Source organism: Manacus vitellinus, unplaced genomic scaffold (genome assembly GCF_001715985.3).
Source record: "Manacus vitellinus isolate BGI_N305 unplaced genomic scaffold, ASM171598v3 scaffold_31_pilon, whole genome shotgun sequence".
Classification (NCBI taxonomy): Eukaryota; Metazoa; Chordata; class Aves; order Passeriformes; family Pipridae; genus Manacus; species Manacus vitellinus.
In genome coordinates this window covers 4,307,056-4,324,751 of record NW_021940379.1, presented here as the reverse complement: position 1 = coordinate 4,324,751, position 17,696 = coordinate 4,307,056, and the positions used below count along the sequence as shown (strand labels likewise).

The window sequence follows — 17,696 nt, the reverse complement described above, 5'->3', positions numbered from 1 at the left end:
CTGTTCCCTCCTCTAGCATTCCCAGTGCTCTTGTCCAGACCAGGCTGGTCCAAGTTCAATGACTCGGAGATAGAGCTGCTTTTTGCCCATGAGATGTGCTGCCCAGCAGAGGAGGATTGCTTTGTGTCAGATGTTTCCCTTGTGGTTTTCTTTGTTTCTATTACATGGCTGAAAGGTTGGAGGGTGAGGAACCATCTGAAACCTCTGCCCCAGGATAGGTGGGTGCAGGGGGACGGGAGGTACCTGCTTGTGCCTGCACAGCAGCAGCAGTGAATTGGGCCAGTGACTCATCTTGAGAAGAGCTTGATGTTGGCAGCTGAGGTGTTTTGGTTTTTTTGTTTGGTTGGTTGGTTGGTTTTTGTTTTTTGTTTTTTTTTTTTTTTAAGTAGTTATTAAATATTATTAATAAATAGCTTTGAGTTCAGCAATTGCTAAACAGGTTGGACTGATAGCCTAGGGACTGGGCATTTTGCCAGCAAACAAGGCAAAACTCTCTCCTTGCTCCCATACAACAGGGCAGGGAGACCAGAGTCTTCTGGCCCTGTCTCACTGGCACTCAGGGCTTCTGCATGGAAGAGCAAACCATTCAAGATGTCTCATCTGTGTAGCATGGATTTCAGTCACCTTTCAAGGACTCCTTCGAACTATTCCACAGGCTCCCAGAAGCCTGTAAATGACAGGCTGAAAACCATTGCTCTGAGCTCGGGAGAGACAAATGACAAAGGGTATGACCAGGCTGCAGCTTGAGAAGAGTCCTGATCAGCAAGGCAGGACTCCTGGTCTGCTGGGCTCTGACTGACAGCTTTGGACAGCTTGTTGTCAGCAGGACTGAGCTTGGCAGGGAAGCACTGAAATCCCGTTTGCCCACTTGTGCGGGTTCAGTTATTAAACACATCAGGAATCCCCATCTGTTTTGTAAGACTGTCTGTAGAAACATAACCCAAAGCTTGGCTCCTGCAAAGTGCCGTTTGCCTTGGAGAGAAGCTGGAGAGAGCTGGAGCTGTGCAAGCTTTTCCTTCTTTTCAGGGTAAGACTCCCCTGTGGATGCAGAATGGTTTGGCTGCACTGGGCTGTGGTTTGTGTACGGGGTATTTGAGAAGGGGATGGAGGAGGAGGTGGAGGTGATGTTCTCTTGCCCCCCTTCCCTCGCTGCCAATTGTCCGGCATTCTGAGAGGTGCTGGACATTGTATGCAAACGTTTGAGGGGTTTTTTTGTGCCTCTAGAGAGGCTTTGACTTTCTGTCTAGAAGCTATTAATTACCTGGACAAGGAAAGCAGAATGTACCCAATTAATGGCTCCTACCGCTTAGACCTGTCTCTCCGACTGATCTGCAGTGAACTAATGAGCAGCTCCTTTCGCTGGGCCACCAGCAAGCCAGAACTTCTCATCAGTTTTCCTGGGGAGAAATGAAAGCAGCAGCAACGTGCAGGAACAAATAGCTAGAATTCAGTTATTAACCTGGGCTGAAAACTGACTCTATCTGCTAGTAATTACCTGGGGGATGTTAGGAGGAAGGCCTAGGGGAGGGTTCAGAGCTAGTATTTGACAGACCATCACAAGCAATTGAGGGAGCATTACTTCAGTTCCCATCTGGAGTCTGGGGTGCAGCGATGTGCTGGGTTATGTGTAGTGACTGCAGTGCAAACCCGGAGTGAAATGGGTTAGTTTAAAACAGCTCTGCTCCCAAACGACTCCCTCCTTTAGTGATATTTTATGGCACAGCTGCATAGCATCTCATATATTTTTGAGTACCTTGGTTTACAGGTCATTTAATTTATTTGCAGGCTTCGTTTCGGATCCCTAGGGTAATTCGGTTCCTTTGCACGTGTCTTCCTAGGGAGGTATTAAATTGTGCAGTTTGTCACAATAGTTCAGCTTTTATGTTGGCAGTTGGTGCTCTTCAAAGATCCTCGTGTGAAGTTTAGACTCCTGAATCATTAGAGGATCATGAAAGAAAAGGAATAATTTAGAAGGCAAAGATGTTTTGTCGTCTTTGAAATTGGGAACGTGCGAAAGGAGAAAATGTTTAGCGGTACAATCCACCTCAAAGAACTTATCTTAGGAACTCCAGAAAATGAACTTCCCTTCTTTATTCAGGATGTAAATAACTGAAAATGTCACTCCTGAGCTGAGTAATTTGTTCAACAAAAGGATCTGGAGGAGTGACTCCCCTCGCTTTCATGAACGTGCCCAAGACATCAGAGGACCTGTCTCTTTAGCAACATGAACTGAAGGGTTTGAAAATCAAATGAGCAGTGTGTTCTGTACAAAATATATAAATAAATCTCGCAGGTGCTTTGTAACCTGCCTTGCATTTTAAAAGCCTTGTTTATCTGGATAGTCTGGGGTTTAGGTTGACTCCTGGGAGCTGCAAGTGGGCGCAGTGGTGATGTGTTGTTACAGTGACGGTTGTTAATGTGCTGTTTAATGTACTTGGGAGCGTGGCTGAAATAGCCACACGGTTACTGTACCATTATTGCACAATGGCAAGGAATTGCGTGCTTTTTTCTTGATTCAAGGCTGTTGGTGTGTGTTTATTCAACTGAGATTAGAACTGCGTAACAGTCACAGTATTTAAGCCCATGTTTAATGTAAGAGGGAGTAGCTAAGTAGGAAGGATGTTGTACAGTGTTTGCAGGGAAGAGGCAGGAGAGAAATGGGGTCTGGGAGTGGGAAGAGAAGGAACTTTGCCCTGGAACAGGCTGTCTACTCGTACCCCATGGTTAAAATTGCCTGGATCCCATCCCTGGTGGATGTGGCAGTGCAGGGTGAATATTGCAGCATTGTAGGCTGGAGGAGAGCTTGCTTTGTTCCTTTGCACAGCCCATCTTGCCCCAACAGATGTGTTTTTTAGTTTCAGCTCCTACATTTCTGTATCTGGAACTTTGGGCTGGGCTTCCATCACAAAATGGGGCATTTTCAGTGTTTTTTCCATCCCTGGGGTTTTACCAGTCACTTCTGTTGGTTTGCTTTTGCTGTCCTGCACTGGTTTTCTTATCTGTCTCCTTTTCTGGCTGCTTAATCTGCGCTCTGGCCATCTGACTGTCACTCCTTTCCTTTCCTCCCTCAGTCCCCTGCCCTGTTTCCCTTTGCAGTCCCAGTGCCCGAGTGGTTTCATGTTTAGTTTTTTTTTAATTTGCTCTCTGGGCATTTCCATTTGTCTTTGCAGATCATCTTCAACAAAGGCCTCGCATGGTCTAATTTGTTTTCTATTTCCAGCCCAGACTTAAAATAACTCCTTTGTTCCACGAATGGCCCGTGCATGGATCCAAATCCCACCTCCCCTTTTTCTTTTCGTGTGGGTTTCTGTTTCACTGTTCCTTGTCACTATCTTTAATTATTTGAAGTGTCCCTTTTGGGCATTTAGGCTGCAGCTGCCAGTCAGTAGCAGTGGGTTGCGTGTGGCCGTGTGCGTGCCGGCTCTCTCCACTTCCCAGCAGAGCAGCATGGGAATGGGTTTGCAGGGCCATGGGTGCCCTGGCACAGGGACCAACGATGCTGTTGCATAACAAGAGCAGCTCCCTGCTGACAAACTCGCTGTCCAAAGAGCCACGGGTTGTCTGCGTGGTTTTGCAGTCTCAACTGCAAAATCAGGAGGTGCTTACTTTTTAAAAAATTGATTAGAAGGGGAAAATGCAATAATGGGAGTAGGGAAATTAGAGGAAAAGAAGCATGTTGTGGCAGGATTTGAAAAGCAGAGACTCAGACGTTGGTGCTGACCTGAGGCTGGAGCTGTGGCCAGGCCAGCACTTGGTGTGTGGCTCGTGCATTTTAATAAGACAATGTCCCTGCAACTGGGGAGTGATGGCTGAGTGCTCCTGCAAAGAGAAATGGGTCAGTCTTGTTCATTTAAGCACATACATGTCCCTCTGGGAGCCATCACAAGGTCACTTGCAGCCCCTTTGCCGAGGGCTGAGATGTACTTAAAGTGTGTGAAATCCACTGCAAGTGCTCCCCTGACAAGGGGTGTCTGTGGTGGGGCGGGTGTGCAGATGTCTCATCTGCTCCCAGGGAACCACGTTCTCCTACTGAGGTTTGGGGTCTGAGTGAGGGTTTTCAGGGGCAGGAATCACAGTGCACAGTCAGCATGTCCTTTCCAGAAGCACCAGGCCAGTGTCGCGCTGCTGCTGAAAGCAGCCGATCTGGCAAACCTGCCTTTCGAAACACAACCAGGAGTGGGGCTGGCAAAACCCAACCCTCTGACCTTGCTCCGCACTGCTGCAGTGCCAAGATCTGTACACGAATGCCGGCAAAGGTTATCTCGGGGCAGAGCTAAACGTGGGTCCTGTGCCGAAAATAGCTTGGAAAGATGGAAAAGGAGAAATGCAAGTGGCAAATCCTGCTTTGTGGCTTTGGGCAGCGATAGGAACGGGACAGTGAAGTCGTCTTTCATCAGGGATAGGAACCGGTTCTGCGTGGAGCTGTACCATGGTGGGAGAGCTGATGCGGCCTGGAGGTTTCCAGCTATGAGACAGCAAACCAGGATGGGAGACTTCAGCTCTTGAGCTTCTGCCATCCCCTCCATAGCCTTAGGGACTGGTTGTACCTTCGTACAAGGGTAACACCCTGCTCTGAGCAGCTCTGTCATGGTGCTGCAGGCCCCTTCTTCCCCCAGATCTGCTGCCGTAATTGCTTGTGTGTCCACACCGTCGGTCAGGCAAGGAAAAAATCTAGTTCAAAAGTCATCTGGACAAAAGAGAAGAGGGAGGAGGGCTGCTGCCAGCATGTCAGCTGGGGAATGGGTCCTGCTGCTGGAGGGACACCTCAGGAACTGCAGGGTCTGACCATCACGTGCAGGGTGCTACCAGCCTGGCTTGGCTTTTGTAGTCCTCCAAAGCAAGAAAAATGCTTTAGGATCACATGCAGGTACATGCCTCGACCCTTGGGGTTGAAATAACTTCTGCTCTATGCCGTGGTGCTCAGGATGTGCCTGATCTTTCCTGTTGACCCTGTGCTGCAATGTTAGTGTAAAACCTCTGTGCTCTGCTGTGATTACCGTGGATTCCTGGGCTGCAGACACTGACATAGTCATCTTTGTTATTCTGAATAGAGCCCTAAAATTATGGCAGACGGCCTGCTTTCCTCTTGAAAGGACTTAATAGATACAGTACATACAAATATTTGTGTATAATGTCAACTGTCTTCCAAGAAAATTTCATGCACATATTGATTAGACATATCCATTAACGTTACGTTGTGGTGCATTTCTCAGGAGCGTCTCTCTACTCATTTTCATTGCATCTTAATTGTTTTTGCTTCCACTCGTCCTTTAAAGCAAGGCTGGGTAAATCTCTTAGCTACTTTTCAGGTCTGGTTTTGATCTAGAGCTGTACAGCACATCAGTGGGACGGTGGCTGACGGGCAGTACGCTCTTCTGTGCCACACATAAGTGGGTGCTGGTTTTTTTTAAGCATCATGGTTGGTTGGACTCTTGGAGTTAGATGTTATAGCTCGGTATTAATTAAGCATTATTAACAAAAGTCTCCCTAATTTTTATTTCAAACTACCCGAGTTGACTGGAGGATATATACCTTTTATTTCTTGTTTGAGGAGGAAAATTGTCATGTATTTAGCATTTGATTAAAGACAACTTTGTTGTTTTTTCCAAAAACTGCATCATTTAATGTAATTAAACATGGGCTTTGTTGTCAATACTCTTCAGTTAAATGCACTGGTGAGTGCCAGCAGCATTTTTCTTATTTGTCTTGTCTGCATGGTGTGGTGGTAGTAGTCGTTGCCTTTTAATAAGGTCTTTTGCAGTCATTTTGTGGGCTGCCTCCTAACGTCTTCTATAGACCATCCATGATCCGTAGACCACAAGTTGAGTAACATTACTGTGGACTTAAGAAACAAAATATTCTGTTAACCTTATTTCAGCATGTCCTTGCTTTAAAAAAAATAAAGTGTATTTTGAACTTGAGCCATGTGTTTTCATTGGGATCTTTATACCTCTTCAGAGCACGGATGAACCGGTATTTTCTGTGAGCTGGGAGTGTCTTGTTGTTCTCACCTATTCAGACAGATGAACTAAGGCACAGGGTAATTACAGCAACTGGCCCACGTTTGTACTGTGTCAGCAAAGCCAGGGACCTCGCCTGGGAATCCTGCTCTCCCTGAGGAGTCCGGAGCTGATTGGGAGGGTTGGCTCTAACTTTGAAGAGCAACAAGTATGTTCAATGAAGTTAATTAAAATTTTTGCAACTGGATTTAATTGCAAACTCTTATTTTAAACCTGTGGTGTTTTAGCAGGGTCCTGACTGTATCAGCGCGTGCTTCGCCGTGGTCGGGAGCTGCGCCGAAGGCCCGGCACGGAGCTGTGCAGCTCTGTGTCCAGGTGCTGTTGGCTGGGAATCCGTAGATGACTGCAGAGTGTTGTGGACTTGTCCGTGCCCGTCTCTTGGTCTGGATGTGAATGTGCTTGGCCCAGTGCTGTGCACCCCATTAGCACGGGCTGTGCCCGAGCTGGGGATGCTGCTGGGAGCTGGCAGGCACTGGGATAGCTGGGCGTGCGGGCAGAGCTCCTTGACGTGTGGGCCAGCCTGCAGCAACTTGCAGTGGCTTGTAGTCTCCTTTCATGGTGTGAATTGGGAGAACAGGTGATGGGAAAACAATTTTAGACAGTAAATGGCACATGAAGAGGAAAAAGAGGGAAGCAGGGTGGTGGCAGGGGGAGGATGGGGGTAGTTTTCAGCAGCAGGGCAAAATCCTGAGGGTCTCCCAACAGGTGGAAATAAATGGGTTTAGGAGGTTCCGTGGTCTCTTGCCTCGTCTGCAGATTCATGTTGTAGGCCTGATTCTGGGTTTGCTTGTAACCTCCAGCTTTCTCCTGTTCCTAATCAGAGACCATAAATCTCTTCATACCTAGTGCTGTAATGGCTAACACAGGTCTGTGGGTAAAACAGTCTCGGATGGAGACTCCAACTGGGGGGGAAATACTTTTCCTGTGAGACAATGTCTGTTCCTCATCAAAATCAGTTGAGAAAAGTAGGAACCAAACAGTTTGATTTTCAAGATTTAAAGAGCCTGGCTGCACTCTCTCTCCTATTTCCATTAATCTGCTTCTATTGTTTGTGTTCCTCTCTTAAAAATAATTATTAAAGGGTTGGGGAGGAGAAGGCATCCCAGTGTCTTCTGCTGGGAATAGGTGGCCAAGCAGTGTCCCAGCTGCACCCAGCTCTGAAGTGGCACCAGTACATCCCCAGCACAATGTTGTGCTCCTACTTTACTCCCCAGTGGCAGCACCCACAGCCTTGTTGCCAGCTGGTCATGGACCCTCCTCCCTGGAGCAGTGCTGGGATGGGCATATGGAGTGTAAAAATGGGATCTGAGGTGATGGCATTTCTGGAGCTGCCTCAGTGCTTTGGTGGCCTCATTTGGCTCCGGGCCACAGTCCTTCTGTGGTGGAAACATCCAGGGCCTCGGGCTTGCACTGAGATCTTGCTGGTGACCTGCTGTTTGCAGGTGTGGAAATGCCTGGGCAGTGCTTCTTTGCCTGTTTGCAAGCGCTCTTGTTTTTCCAGGGCTTCTAACAAGAAGCCTTAGTGGAGACAGAGGTGGTTTGCTGCCCTTGTTAAGGAAAAATCCCTTTTGTGTTCTTTCTATTGTGTGATTAGTGCAGGGCATGGCTGGCAGACACTGTGACTCGGTGCAGGATGGTTTTGTTGGCCCCTGTAAGTTCATCCTGTGTCTGTAGCCCTCTAGCAGACAGTTAACTTTGTTTTGGTTGCACAGACAGAGGCAAAAAAGCTTTTGAACTGTTTTAGAGCTTGATACCATGTGGCTTTGCACATGGTGCTGAGTTTTAAGCCTAACTTCTGATCTGAAGAGTTAAAAAAAGAAAAACCATTCTGTTTCTTTTACTGTAGTCAGCTGGCTTGGTGTGGTCAGGTCTACCTGCTGAGCTTCCAGGGAAGCCTTGGCTTGTTGAAAGCTGCCAAGGAATCTGGGCCCCCAGCTGGAAGTGTGTGTGTGTCTCTGTGAGAGAGTGTGTGTGTGTGTGTGTGTGTGTCTGTGTGTGTGTTTATATTTACATGTGCTAATTAACTCGTAGGTGGCTGCAAGCCAAAATGTCCGAGTTGGAATCCGTTATTAGGAAAGTACCTTAAATTACTGCAGATCCCAGCGAGCTTTTGGAGCCCTTGAGAGCCCCGTGCACGTGTCCTTGGCAGCTGCAGGGAGGGTTTGCCCCTTGAGAAACACACGGGCTGCAGGAGGGCTGGAAAGGTGCTCGTGTCTCCTGGGAGGGTGCTGGTGTGTCCCTGGAGGGTGAGCAGAGAGGGTTTTGAACCACGTGCTCCTGGCACAGCCCCCAGCTTTGGGTGGGAATTGGTGATTAAAATCCCATCCAGTCGGAAGCGTGAGGGGAAGTGGGACAGTCATACTGGAAGTATAAATACGTGTCTTCTGGGTGCCTCTGAATTCCCCCACTTACTCAGGGGCTTTCCTGCCCAGGGTGGATTGCACTGAGCACGCCAGGCTCTTGCATGGGGAGGCTTTCTTATCTGGGATGAGAGTCAGGCTGCTCCCAGGCCACCGGTGCTTCCCTGGGGTGGCAGGTAAGGTGCCCCAGGGCTCGGCAGGGATGTGTGGGTGCAGGGCTGGGGGGAATCCCAGCTCCTGTGCATGGAGTGAGCCAAAAGCAGGAAAGACATGGCTGTCTCTCTGCTCCATACCTTGAGAGCTAAACCTTGCTGTGTGTTTTTCCACACATCACTTGGCAAAATACCTATTTCCAAAGAGTTCCACCTGACGCTCGGCAGGAGCATGGCAATGTCTTTGTGTGTCTGTCATCCTTAGACTTCATGGGGATTTGCTGAAAAATATGATTTTCGTAAAATTTGACCTCTGGATGAGGGAGCCTCCCTAGGCTGCTTTCCTCTGGCTGCTCATCGTGCCTGGGCTGCCGGGGGCCGTTGCCTTGGTTTGGTTTTATTTGTGGCTGTGATCGATGCGTCAGTGCCGGCAAACCAGCGAGGCAGCCCTGTGCCTGCCTGCAGCAGATAGCGAGGGGTTTATCAGCACGGGCTGATCTGTGGTCTCACAGGAGGAGAAAAAATTAGAAAAAGAAAAACTTCCTCTTTTTTTTTTTTTTTCTTCCCCCCCCTTTCCCACCCCTTTTTGGTTTTTGTGCACGCCAACCGCTGTTTCAGTTGAAGTTGCGTTGGCTGGGACTGGCTGTGCTCCCCATGCTTAGAGACCATGAGCGTGGGGAGAGGCTGCTGGGAGCTTGTGGCGTTGGAAACTTCCTCTGCTGCTCCTGATGTGCTGATGGAAGATTTTGATGCTGCCAAAAAACCTTGCACAAGTCTATATGTAACGTGCACCTGCACCGAGCAGGAGATGAGCGAGTGTGCGCAGCATTGGGTGGGATGGAGGATGGATCCCAGGGAGCTGAGGCTCTCCCTGCTTAGGATCAGTCCTTGTAGCATCTCCTGAGCTCAGGCAGCAGCGGGAATTTATGGTTTGTATAACTAACCAATAATATGTGAATAATAGTTAATGCACCTCAAGCTGGCAGCAGTGAAATGCAGCATTTAGACCTTTGCTACTTTTTCATTGTAATCCATACAAAAACCAGGAGGCTTAAAATCCTCACTGAGCAAACTATATGAAGTATCTATAAAAATCAGTAGCTTGTAAATCTCCCCTTGGGCCAAGGAGTATCTTCTGACTTTGTTGGTTTCCCTGATTATGTTGCAGCTGCAATAGGAATTGCAACAGGTGGTACAGGAGAAAAAGCATGGGTGGCAGGGGCGTTTGTGAAAATACCCTCAGGGCTGTGGTGTCTTCTCAGACTCTTGGTCTTGATCAGAAGGGGCTGATCAGGTGGCTCTGGATGTGTGACGTGCTTTAGTCCTGGTTTTTAGTTTAGCCTCTTGGATGGATATGGCTGTAGGGGAGGTCAGTGCCTGGTGTCCCTCCTGGCATAGATCAGGGCTTACCTCAGGGGGCTTTGAAAGTGGCCACAGCTTGGAAAGGAGGGCACTGACATGTGAGAGTGTGGATGTGGAAAGGGATGGGCTAGGGAGGGACCTTGTGTTGAAATGCCAGAACTCTAGATTGTGTCTTTGGAAACTAAGTTGTCCTGCAGAAAATACCCATCTCCAAGAGACTTGGAGACACAGATCAACAGGACCCAAATAAATTGCTGGCATTTTGCTGGCCTAGTCCTGCTGGTGCTGGGGGAAGGCTTTCCAGGGAAATTGGGTGGGATGGATTTGGGAAAATCTTTTATTTGGACTTCCCTGTGATAGAAGTAATCTACAGCAAAAACTTGGCAGTGGCGTTTGCCAAGCGGAAGACGAGGCTGCCGGGGAATTGCGAGGGCAGTGAGGTTTTGGTGATCGCCCAAGGCCTGATGTTCGGTTGTCACATGGGACTGTGGTTGACTGAATTTTAACCTGCTGCTTTCCTGTTCCCTTCCAGCTATTGCGTGACGTGGAGAGCACACACATGATGAAGAGGAGCTCTCGGCTCTCCTAATCCTTTCGTCGGCGATTTGGAAGCAGCGACCGCCGCGCCTGCTCTTCCGACATGTCTGGATCGACGCAGCCCGTGACGCAGAGCTGGCGCGCTGCCGAGCCGCGCTACCCCCCACACGCCATGTCCTACCCGGTTCAGATTGCCCGGCCACACGCGGTAAGGCAAAGCCTTCCCTTCCCTTCCCTTCCCTACCCACGCGCGGGGTGGGAGCCGCCGGCGTGTCCCCACTGCTGGGCAGCGGTTCAGCCGCGCCGCTCTCGGATGTGGCTGTTACGCAGAAATCAGACCGTTTCCGTGCCTGTGGTACAGGATTTCATCGTTCCTCTCTCGTGGGATCCTCTTTTGTTTCTCCATATGGCGCTTTCAGTTTTTCTCTCCCTTTCCAGCCTTTTCCTGGCACTTGCCGTGGCAGTGCTCGTGGGCTCCAGCTCATCATTTCTGAGCACCTCTGTCCATTTGTCCTCCTGGCAGGACCACCCTTGGTTGGGTGCAGTATCCAGCCTGGGGGGAAAGGGGAAGGTTGATCATTTGTGTGGAGCAGGAGCACATAGCCTCCAAGCCTCTTCTGCATGGCCTTTCCTTGGCCCTGAATCAAAAGGAATGACCATCCTCTCCTGCATATGGGCTCACTGCTTCCCTGCGAGCCCAGTCCTTGCTCCTCACGCCCATGGGAGAGCTCTTCTGGTTCTCAGACAAACTGTTGGCAGTGAACCTGCCCTCTGTTCAGGAGACCTGCCTCTCTTCATGTGGCACTCCTGTGGAGCAAGAAAATAACTGAGATGCTGAGCTTTCCATTTTATCCTTCCACAGTTTTTTTTCCCCCTCTTACATTGACCCCTAGTCTTTTCTCCTCTTGGATCAGGGCATAAGCTGGTGATGATTTTTTTTTTTTTTTGGCTGTACCAGAACTTGCAGAGGTTGATTCACCTGGATCCAGCTTCTCCTTTCTGTGCCATGTCACTCACATCTGTGCTTGCTCATGGGTGAATGTTTTAGGTTTAAGCCCTTAACAGAAGAAACTGTCCTTAGTGGAACAGCTTTAGTCAGCTCAGGCTGCTTAAAGGAATCTTATTAGGTGCTGGAGTGTGGCTCACACTTGCAAGGCTCTTCAGAGCCGCTTCTTGGTGGGTCACAGCAAGGTGGCCACAGCCAGGAAGGTGGCTGTAACACAAGTCATCGAGGAGACTCTGTCTGGGAGTACCTTTGACAGTGACAGCTACTGAATGGTCAGGTTCAGTCTGTGCTGGTTTCAGTGTTTGACTTCAGAGCCTGGAAACCCATGAAGTGTCAGTGAAGGGGTGAAATTCCCTCATTTGCCCTCTTTGCCTGGCCTCAGCAGAGTGGCACAGGGAGCAGAGCTAGAGTTTGGAAAGGCTTTGAAATAGAAACGTTAAGGAGGGCGCGGGACGAGCTCTTGGCTGTGTTTGCTGGCTCATCTACATCGCTCGGGGCCTGCGTGCTGCTGCACAAAGAAGCTTTTCATCCCGGCTATGAGACACGCTGACCTGGTTCGATTTATGGGAGTTTTGCTTCCATCGGTGCGAGCGTGTTTGTTTGGGGGGTGGAACAGAACCAAGAGCATTTGTCTCAGAAAGAAAATCCCAGTTCTCTTTCTATCAGAAACCAGAGCTGGAGGAGGATGTGACCAGGTGAGCATGATCTGCAGTTGTTGCAAAACTGTGGTTTATAAACAAACCAAAGGAACCTCAATCCGCAGTGTGGAGACTGATTTTAAAAGAGTGCAAAAGGCTCCTGGCCTTGGGGTGTTGAGCCCTTTTCTCCTGCAAATCCCAGCTTCTTCCCCTTAGTGCTGCCAACAGCAGGATGAGCTGAGCGGGGCAGTTGTTCACAGTGGGCCGGAGCTGGGGGTTCCTCCAGCCTGCCCTGCTCCCCGGCTGCAGTGAACACTGGTTTTGTTCTATTGTATTAATGTTGGAAGAAGTTGCTGGCATTTGCTTCTAGAAGCTATTTTTACAGCCACATGTAATCACCCGAAGTTATGTGATACCTTTTGGGTGTCTGGATGCAGGAGAGGTGCAAACCGAGATTTTTTCGGATGGAAAGCCAAAAGGCTCCTCTCAGCAGAAGCGTGACAGCCCCACACAAACCAACACACCTTGCCTCTCCTGGGAGGGTAGGCGGAGTGTTTCTGGAAGCGTGTCCCTGCATGATCTGCCCCGCCGCTCTCAGCTGTTTGCAAACACGTGTCTCTGGCTCGGTGGCGCCATGAGCTGGAACCTGGCCATGGCTCTGGGGCTGGAGCTGATCTCTGGTGGGATTGCTTGGGAGAGGAGAGCCCAGTTCCTTTGAAGTTGCTGTGCTGTTTAATATTAAAAGTCAGCGGTATTTGCTTGCATGTCTTGGCCAGGTCAGTTTTGTCATGGGGTGTGTTTGCACAGTGAGAGCTTGTTTGGAAGAAAGCAAGAGAGGCCAAAACCAACCCGACACTAACATGTCTTGCATCTAATTAAATTTTGGTTCTGGTTTGTTGCGTTCCAAGACATCCTTTCCTGAGAACTGGGAATTCGTCAGCTCAGGGATCCTTATCCTGGTGGTGGAAACGCCCTGGGTCACCTCCTGGGCACGTGTGCAGGGCTGAGCACAGCAGGGCTGTAAATGCTATTATAATATAAATAAATAATCACAGTCCAACTGTGACGGTCGCACCCAGGGAAATGCGGCGCGGCAGGAATGCTGAGCTCAGAAATGAGCCGTGACATTATTTTAGGCTCGGAGACACTTTATGAAAAGTGATTTAAAGGATTGCAGCTGTTTGATTTCACAGATGAGGCAAGTGAGAGGGGATGTCGTGAAGGGGCAGCAGGCAGTGGAAGCAAGCTTGGGCATTTTTCTTCTCCCATCACAGAAAACCCAAGGGGATATCCAATAAAAAGAGGAAAAATACGTATTTCAAGTGAACAAACAAGAATATGCTTTGTACATATGGGCATCTCCTCCCAGCAGCAGGTTCCATGAGTTACTGCTGAGTTTGGAGCTGGCAGAGAAGATCGAGTACCGGTTGAGTGAGGATGTTTGTTGGCTGGTTTCACTCTTGAGTGCCAGCTTTGGGCAGGGCTGTGAACCTATGGGTCTGACCCAGACTGAGCTCTGGGGGATGATGCAGCAGACAGGCTCTTCCACAGGGTAAGCAAGTCCCCAGCCATATTCAGGTGTACTCCTCCTCTTCCTTCTCACTGAGAGACATCTGGTCCCAACAGCTGTCAGGGAGGCTGGATGTGAAAGTGGTGCAATATTTTATAATGACCCTGGATTTATTCTGTCCTATTAGAAAATGACTTGCAAAAAGTGTTGACAAGTGAGCGTGCTTTTAAAGGGAAGCTTGGTGAAAAGGTTCTGGTTTGTTTGACTTTCTTGAGGTAAAACTAAAATCACCAATAATCAGCAGTTTCTTCTTAAGGGCACTGAGTGGTTCTTGGCCAAACTGCAGGGAAAACATTTCTGTTTTCCATATTCATTAGCTATAATGTTGGTGTGCGTAGTTGACTTCTGTCATGTTCAGCTTGGAAACAGAGGAATTGTTTGAATGCTCCGTGACCTTTAGCTAAAGGTGAAAAAACACATTACTTACACTCTTAACCTTCTAATGTATCCGAAGTTCATGCTCTCTCAAAGGAAAGTTTCGCATGAAGGATATTCATTTTCAGGCAACCTGCAGATATTTTCTGTAAACAGATCAATTTTCCTGTGTAGTGCATGTCCCCTTTTCCTTTTAAAGCTTCCTTGTGATCAATATTCCCTGGGAACAGAAGGGTTCCCTTCTCTTCCTTCCATGTGAATCCAGTTTCTTGCTGTGCCCTCCTTACCAGTCATCCTGCTCCTGTTAGAGCCCTGACATTTCTGGGCAGGAATGACATGGTTTCAGATGCAGGATGGGCTTTTCAGGAGGGTGGTATCAGCTGCAGGAGATGGTGAGGGTCAGGGCGCACGAAGTGTCCTCATGCTGCAACCTTTGTGACAAAATAGCTTCTGCTTTTAGGGTGCTTTAAGTGTTTTATCTACTAGAGATGCTAAACAGGTTTGGGGATTGGTATGATGGGGGTGTGTGCACATTCATATGAAAGTGGTGCTCCACTGTCACATGAATCACCATCATAAGCACTTTTCCCTCCCTACAAAACAAGAGGTGCTTGGTTTGCCTCCTTCCTGCTGTTTGCCCCCATTCCCAGCACGTGGCTTCAGCTGGGATGGAAAGGTGAACTTAAGCCCCCCTCAGCTGCTCTGCTGCAGCTTTGAGACCTTTATGCTTTCCCCATGCCACCTCTCCTCCCTGGGAACAGCTCAGTAGTTCCTTCATTAAGCTCCCCATTTGCAAAACAGCCCTTGTGCAGGAGTGTCCCGGCCGATCACTCGTTTGGTTTGGCCCTTGATAAATAACTTCCTTGTCTGTCTGAACCAGAGACAAGAGGTTGGTGCAAACTTGCGTGTTGATTTGGTGTCCCAGCCAAAAGGTGGCCTGGGGGGAATCGAGTGCCTTCCCTGCCCAGACTCCTCCTCTCATCAGTTTGAGCAGGGCGAGCGAAACCCAGTGTCCTGCCGCGGAAGGTGCTGTCAGGAGACACAAGCTCTGGGGATGGCAGGAGCTCGCTGCTCTCCACAGTGACATGGTCAGTGTGGCACAGCAATGCCAGGTAAGCCTGCAGAGGGGCAGTGTATTTTGCATTACTGCTGCTGTGTTGGTTTTCCTTGGAATAGTTACTCACGCTATTATCTCCTGGGAGCAAAATGCCAGTCTGTGTGGGGACTCCAGGAGCTTGCAGAACAGAAGTGCAAGGAACAGGCTCCTGCTACCAGCTGAGTGAGGGGCATCCTGAATTCTGCCTGCGGGGCTCCAGCTAATGTTCTAAGGAATGAGTTGAAAATAAAAGACATATCTTTGAAATACTGACTCTGATCAGGTGTGTCACGAGAACTCAGCGCAGTCTCTCTTGAGTACCTTTGCAGTGACGGGTTGCATTAGCTCTTAGCAGCTTGGTGGTGGATTTGGGAAAATTGGCTTTCTGCTGTGGGACTGGGAGAGCACAGAGGTGAAGGAACAGGACACCTAATTCCCTGCCCTAGGGTCTCCCTCCTATTGCCAGGAAGGAGGAGTCGGCTTACAGCAGTTTGTATTTAAAGCTCATTTTTCCTAAGACACAGCCTTTATCCAAAACACTTCTTTTGCTTCAAGCTACTGTAAACTTCTGTGGTTGCTCCCTAATCCACTTTTTGGACATGATTTGATGCAGAAGGTGATGCTTTGCTTTTGTTTGATCTCAAGATTGTAAATCTACAGGGGAAGAAAGAACTTTTGCTGGGTATGTGGTTTGGCAAAGGTGGAGACCCACTAAAGCCACTTTTGGAGCAATTCCTGCACTTCAGGCCTGACTCTGATCCTGCTGCCCACCAGCCCCTGGAGGCACCTTCTGCAAGACTAGGGACTTGGTGGTTGTCATTGTGACAGCATTTATTCAAAATACTGAGCATGTAAAGGATTTGCTATGGAGGTGTAAGGAGCAGTAGGAGAGAGCTAAATAAGGGATGTGGAAAGATGACCTGCAGAGAGGTGTTGTATGGGAGCAAGTGTGGTAGGAGATGGTGGGGGACTGCACTGCAAAAGAGATGTGACGATGAACAAAGTGACTTGGTGCTTTTAGGGTGGAAAGTTTGGGTTTGTTGTATGAAGGGAGCTGCTGCTCACGCTGAATGGATGTTCATGGCATCAGGAAGCAGAGCACCAGGGGATGGAGGAAGGGCAGACGGGTCATTCCGGGCTCAAAGGCGCCTGGATGCGACTGGGACAAAAGTCTTGTGATGGAGAGAGGCTCAAAAGCAGCTCTGTTATGGATGTGCTGCTGCTCTGCGGGCACCTCTGGCTGCTGGGGAGAGGGCTGGCGGCTGGCTCCAGCACCCGGCACCGGTCAGATGACTGGGGAGCCACAACAGCTGAGAGCTGCCCTCACCGAGACGTGACTTCTCCATGAATGGCACATTCAGACGGGACAGCCAAGTGCCACTGACAGCCCTGGTTTGCTGGAGAGGCGGGGAGCGGGCATGGGGAAGGATGCAGTGCTGTGCAGCTGGTGCAGACACTAACGGGGCTGGCAGCAGCCCTGGCCTCAGTGCAGGGGTGGCAGCAGGAATCAGTGCTTTCCAAGAAGGGGCCACGCGCAGTGTGGTCACCTCCTAAAACAAAAGGCCAAGTCAGCAGCTTCTGAGAGATGGATGGCAATGAGACCGTCAGAACAATAAGGGCATTTGTCTTTTCAGCACATGTTATATCCCCGTAGGCAAGATAAAAATGCATGTATTCAGCCAGGTTTTTATTACTGACCTTATCTTCAACAGTGGAGCTGATTGTGGAGAAGTTATTGTATAGTTTATGTCAGTATTTTTTCTCTTAAGTCTGCAGTGAACTCCTCCCAGGGTTTTGGGAGGAAGTTGGGCAGACAGCACTGTGCTTGTGGACAACCTGTTTGGATCAATAATCACCTCCTTTGCACTTGAGTAGAGGTTTTCAGCAGCAGAGGATGGCTCCTCTGGGAAGGCTGAGGACGATGGGCCACGCTGGTCCCCATGCAGCCTGAGCTGCTGGACCTCATGCAGTGACAGCTCTGCTACCACCCTGGTTCCTCCCAAACCTTCCCCCTTCCTCTTACCTTTGAGAATCAGCTTTGGGAAAAAAATTTCTCCAGGCGAAGGCTAAAAAGTGCATTTCTCGGTCTGATGAGCAAGTGCTGTGCTGCCAGTGCCAAGGGGTATCCAGGCACCAGAGAGCTTTTCCTTTTATTGCTAAAATAGGTCACGCTCGCTGCTGGCAGAAAGAGATTTAAAGCAACTTCTTTTTCCAAAGCTGAGGGTGTGCAGAGCAGGGGTGGGAGCATCCCCTGTCTCCAGCAAAGCCACAAGAGCGGAGGCTGTGCTGCTTTGGTCACCTCAGGCTGGAGAGCTGGTCTGCCTGGCTTGTGGGTAGCACTGGTTGCAAGCCCAACTTGCACCGAGGGGCTCGAGCAGCAGCTTATTGCACAAATTATTTGCTGGATGGTCCAAGGCCCTGGCAGGTTCCAAATTGGGATATGTTGCTCCATGCTGGCTGTGTGCTCCTGGAGATGCAGGAAGCTCAGCCTGCCATGTGCTTCCCAGTGGGATGGGGTGGCTCTGCAGTTCAAGGCTGTGTGGTTAAGTCTTGATACCATGTTGGGCTACTCTGGGACAT

At 49.4% G+C, this 17,696-nt stretch overlaps 1 protein-coding gene across 1 annotated transcript in view; it reads left to right on the top strand.

Annotated features, from left to right (window-relative positions):
• The window catches only part of NCOR2 (nuclear receptor corepressor 2), a 186,938-nt gene that overhangs the window by 10,825 nt on the left and 158,417 nt on the right, over nt 1-17,696 (top strand). Inside the window, 1 exon segment of the mRNA XM_025895502.2 lies at nt 10,427-10,639. Coding sequence (XP_025751287.2) covers nt 10,535-10,639 — 105 coding nt within the window. The 5' untranslated portion in view covers nt 10,427-10,534.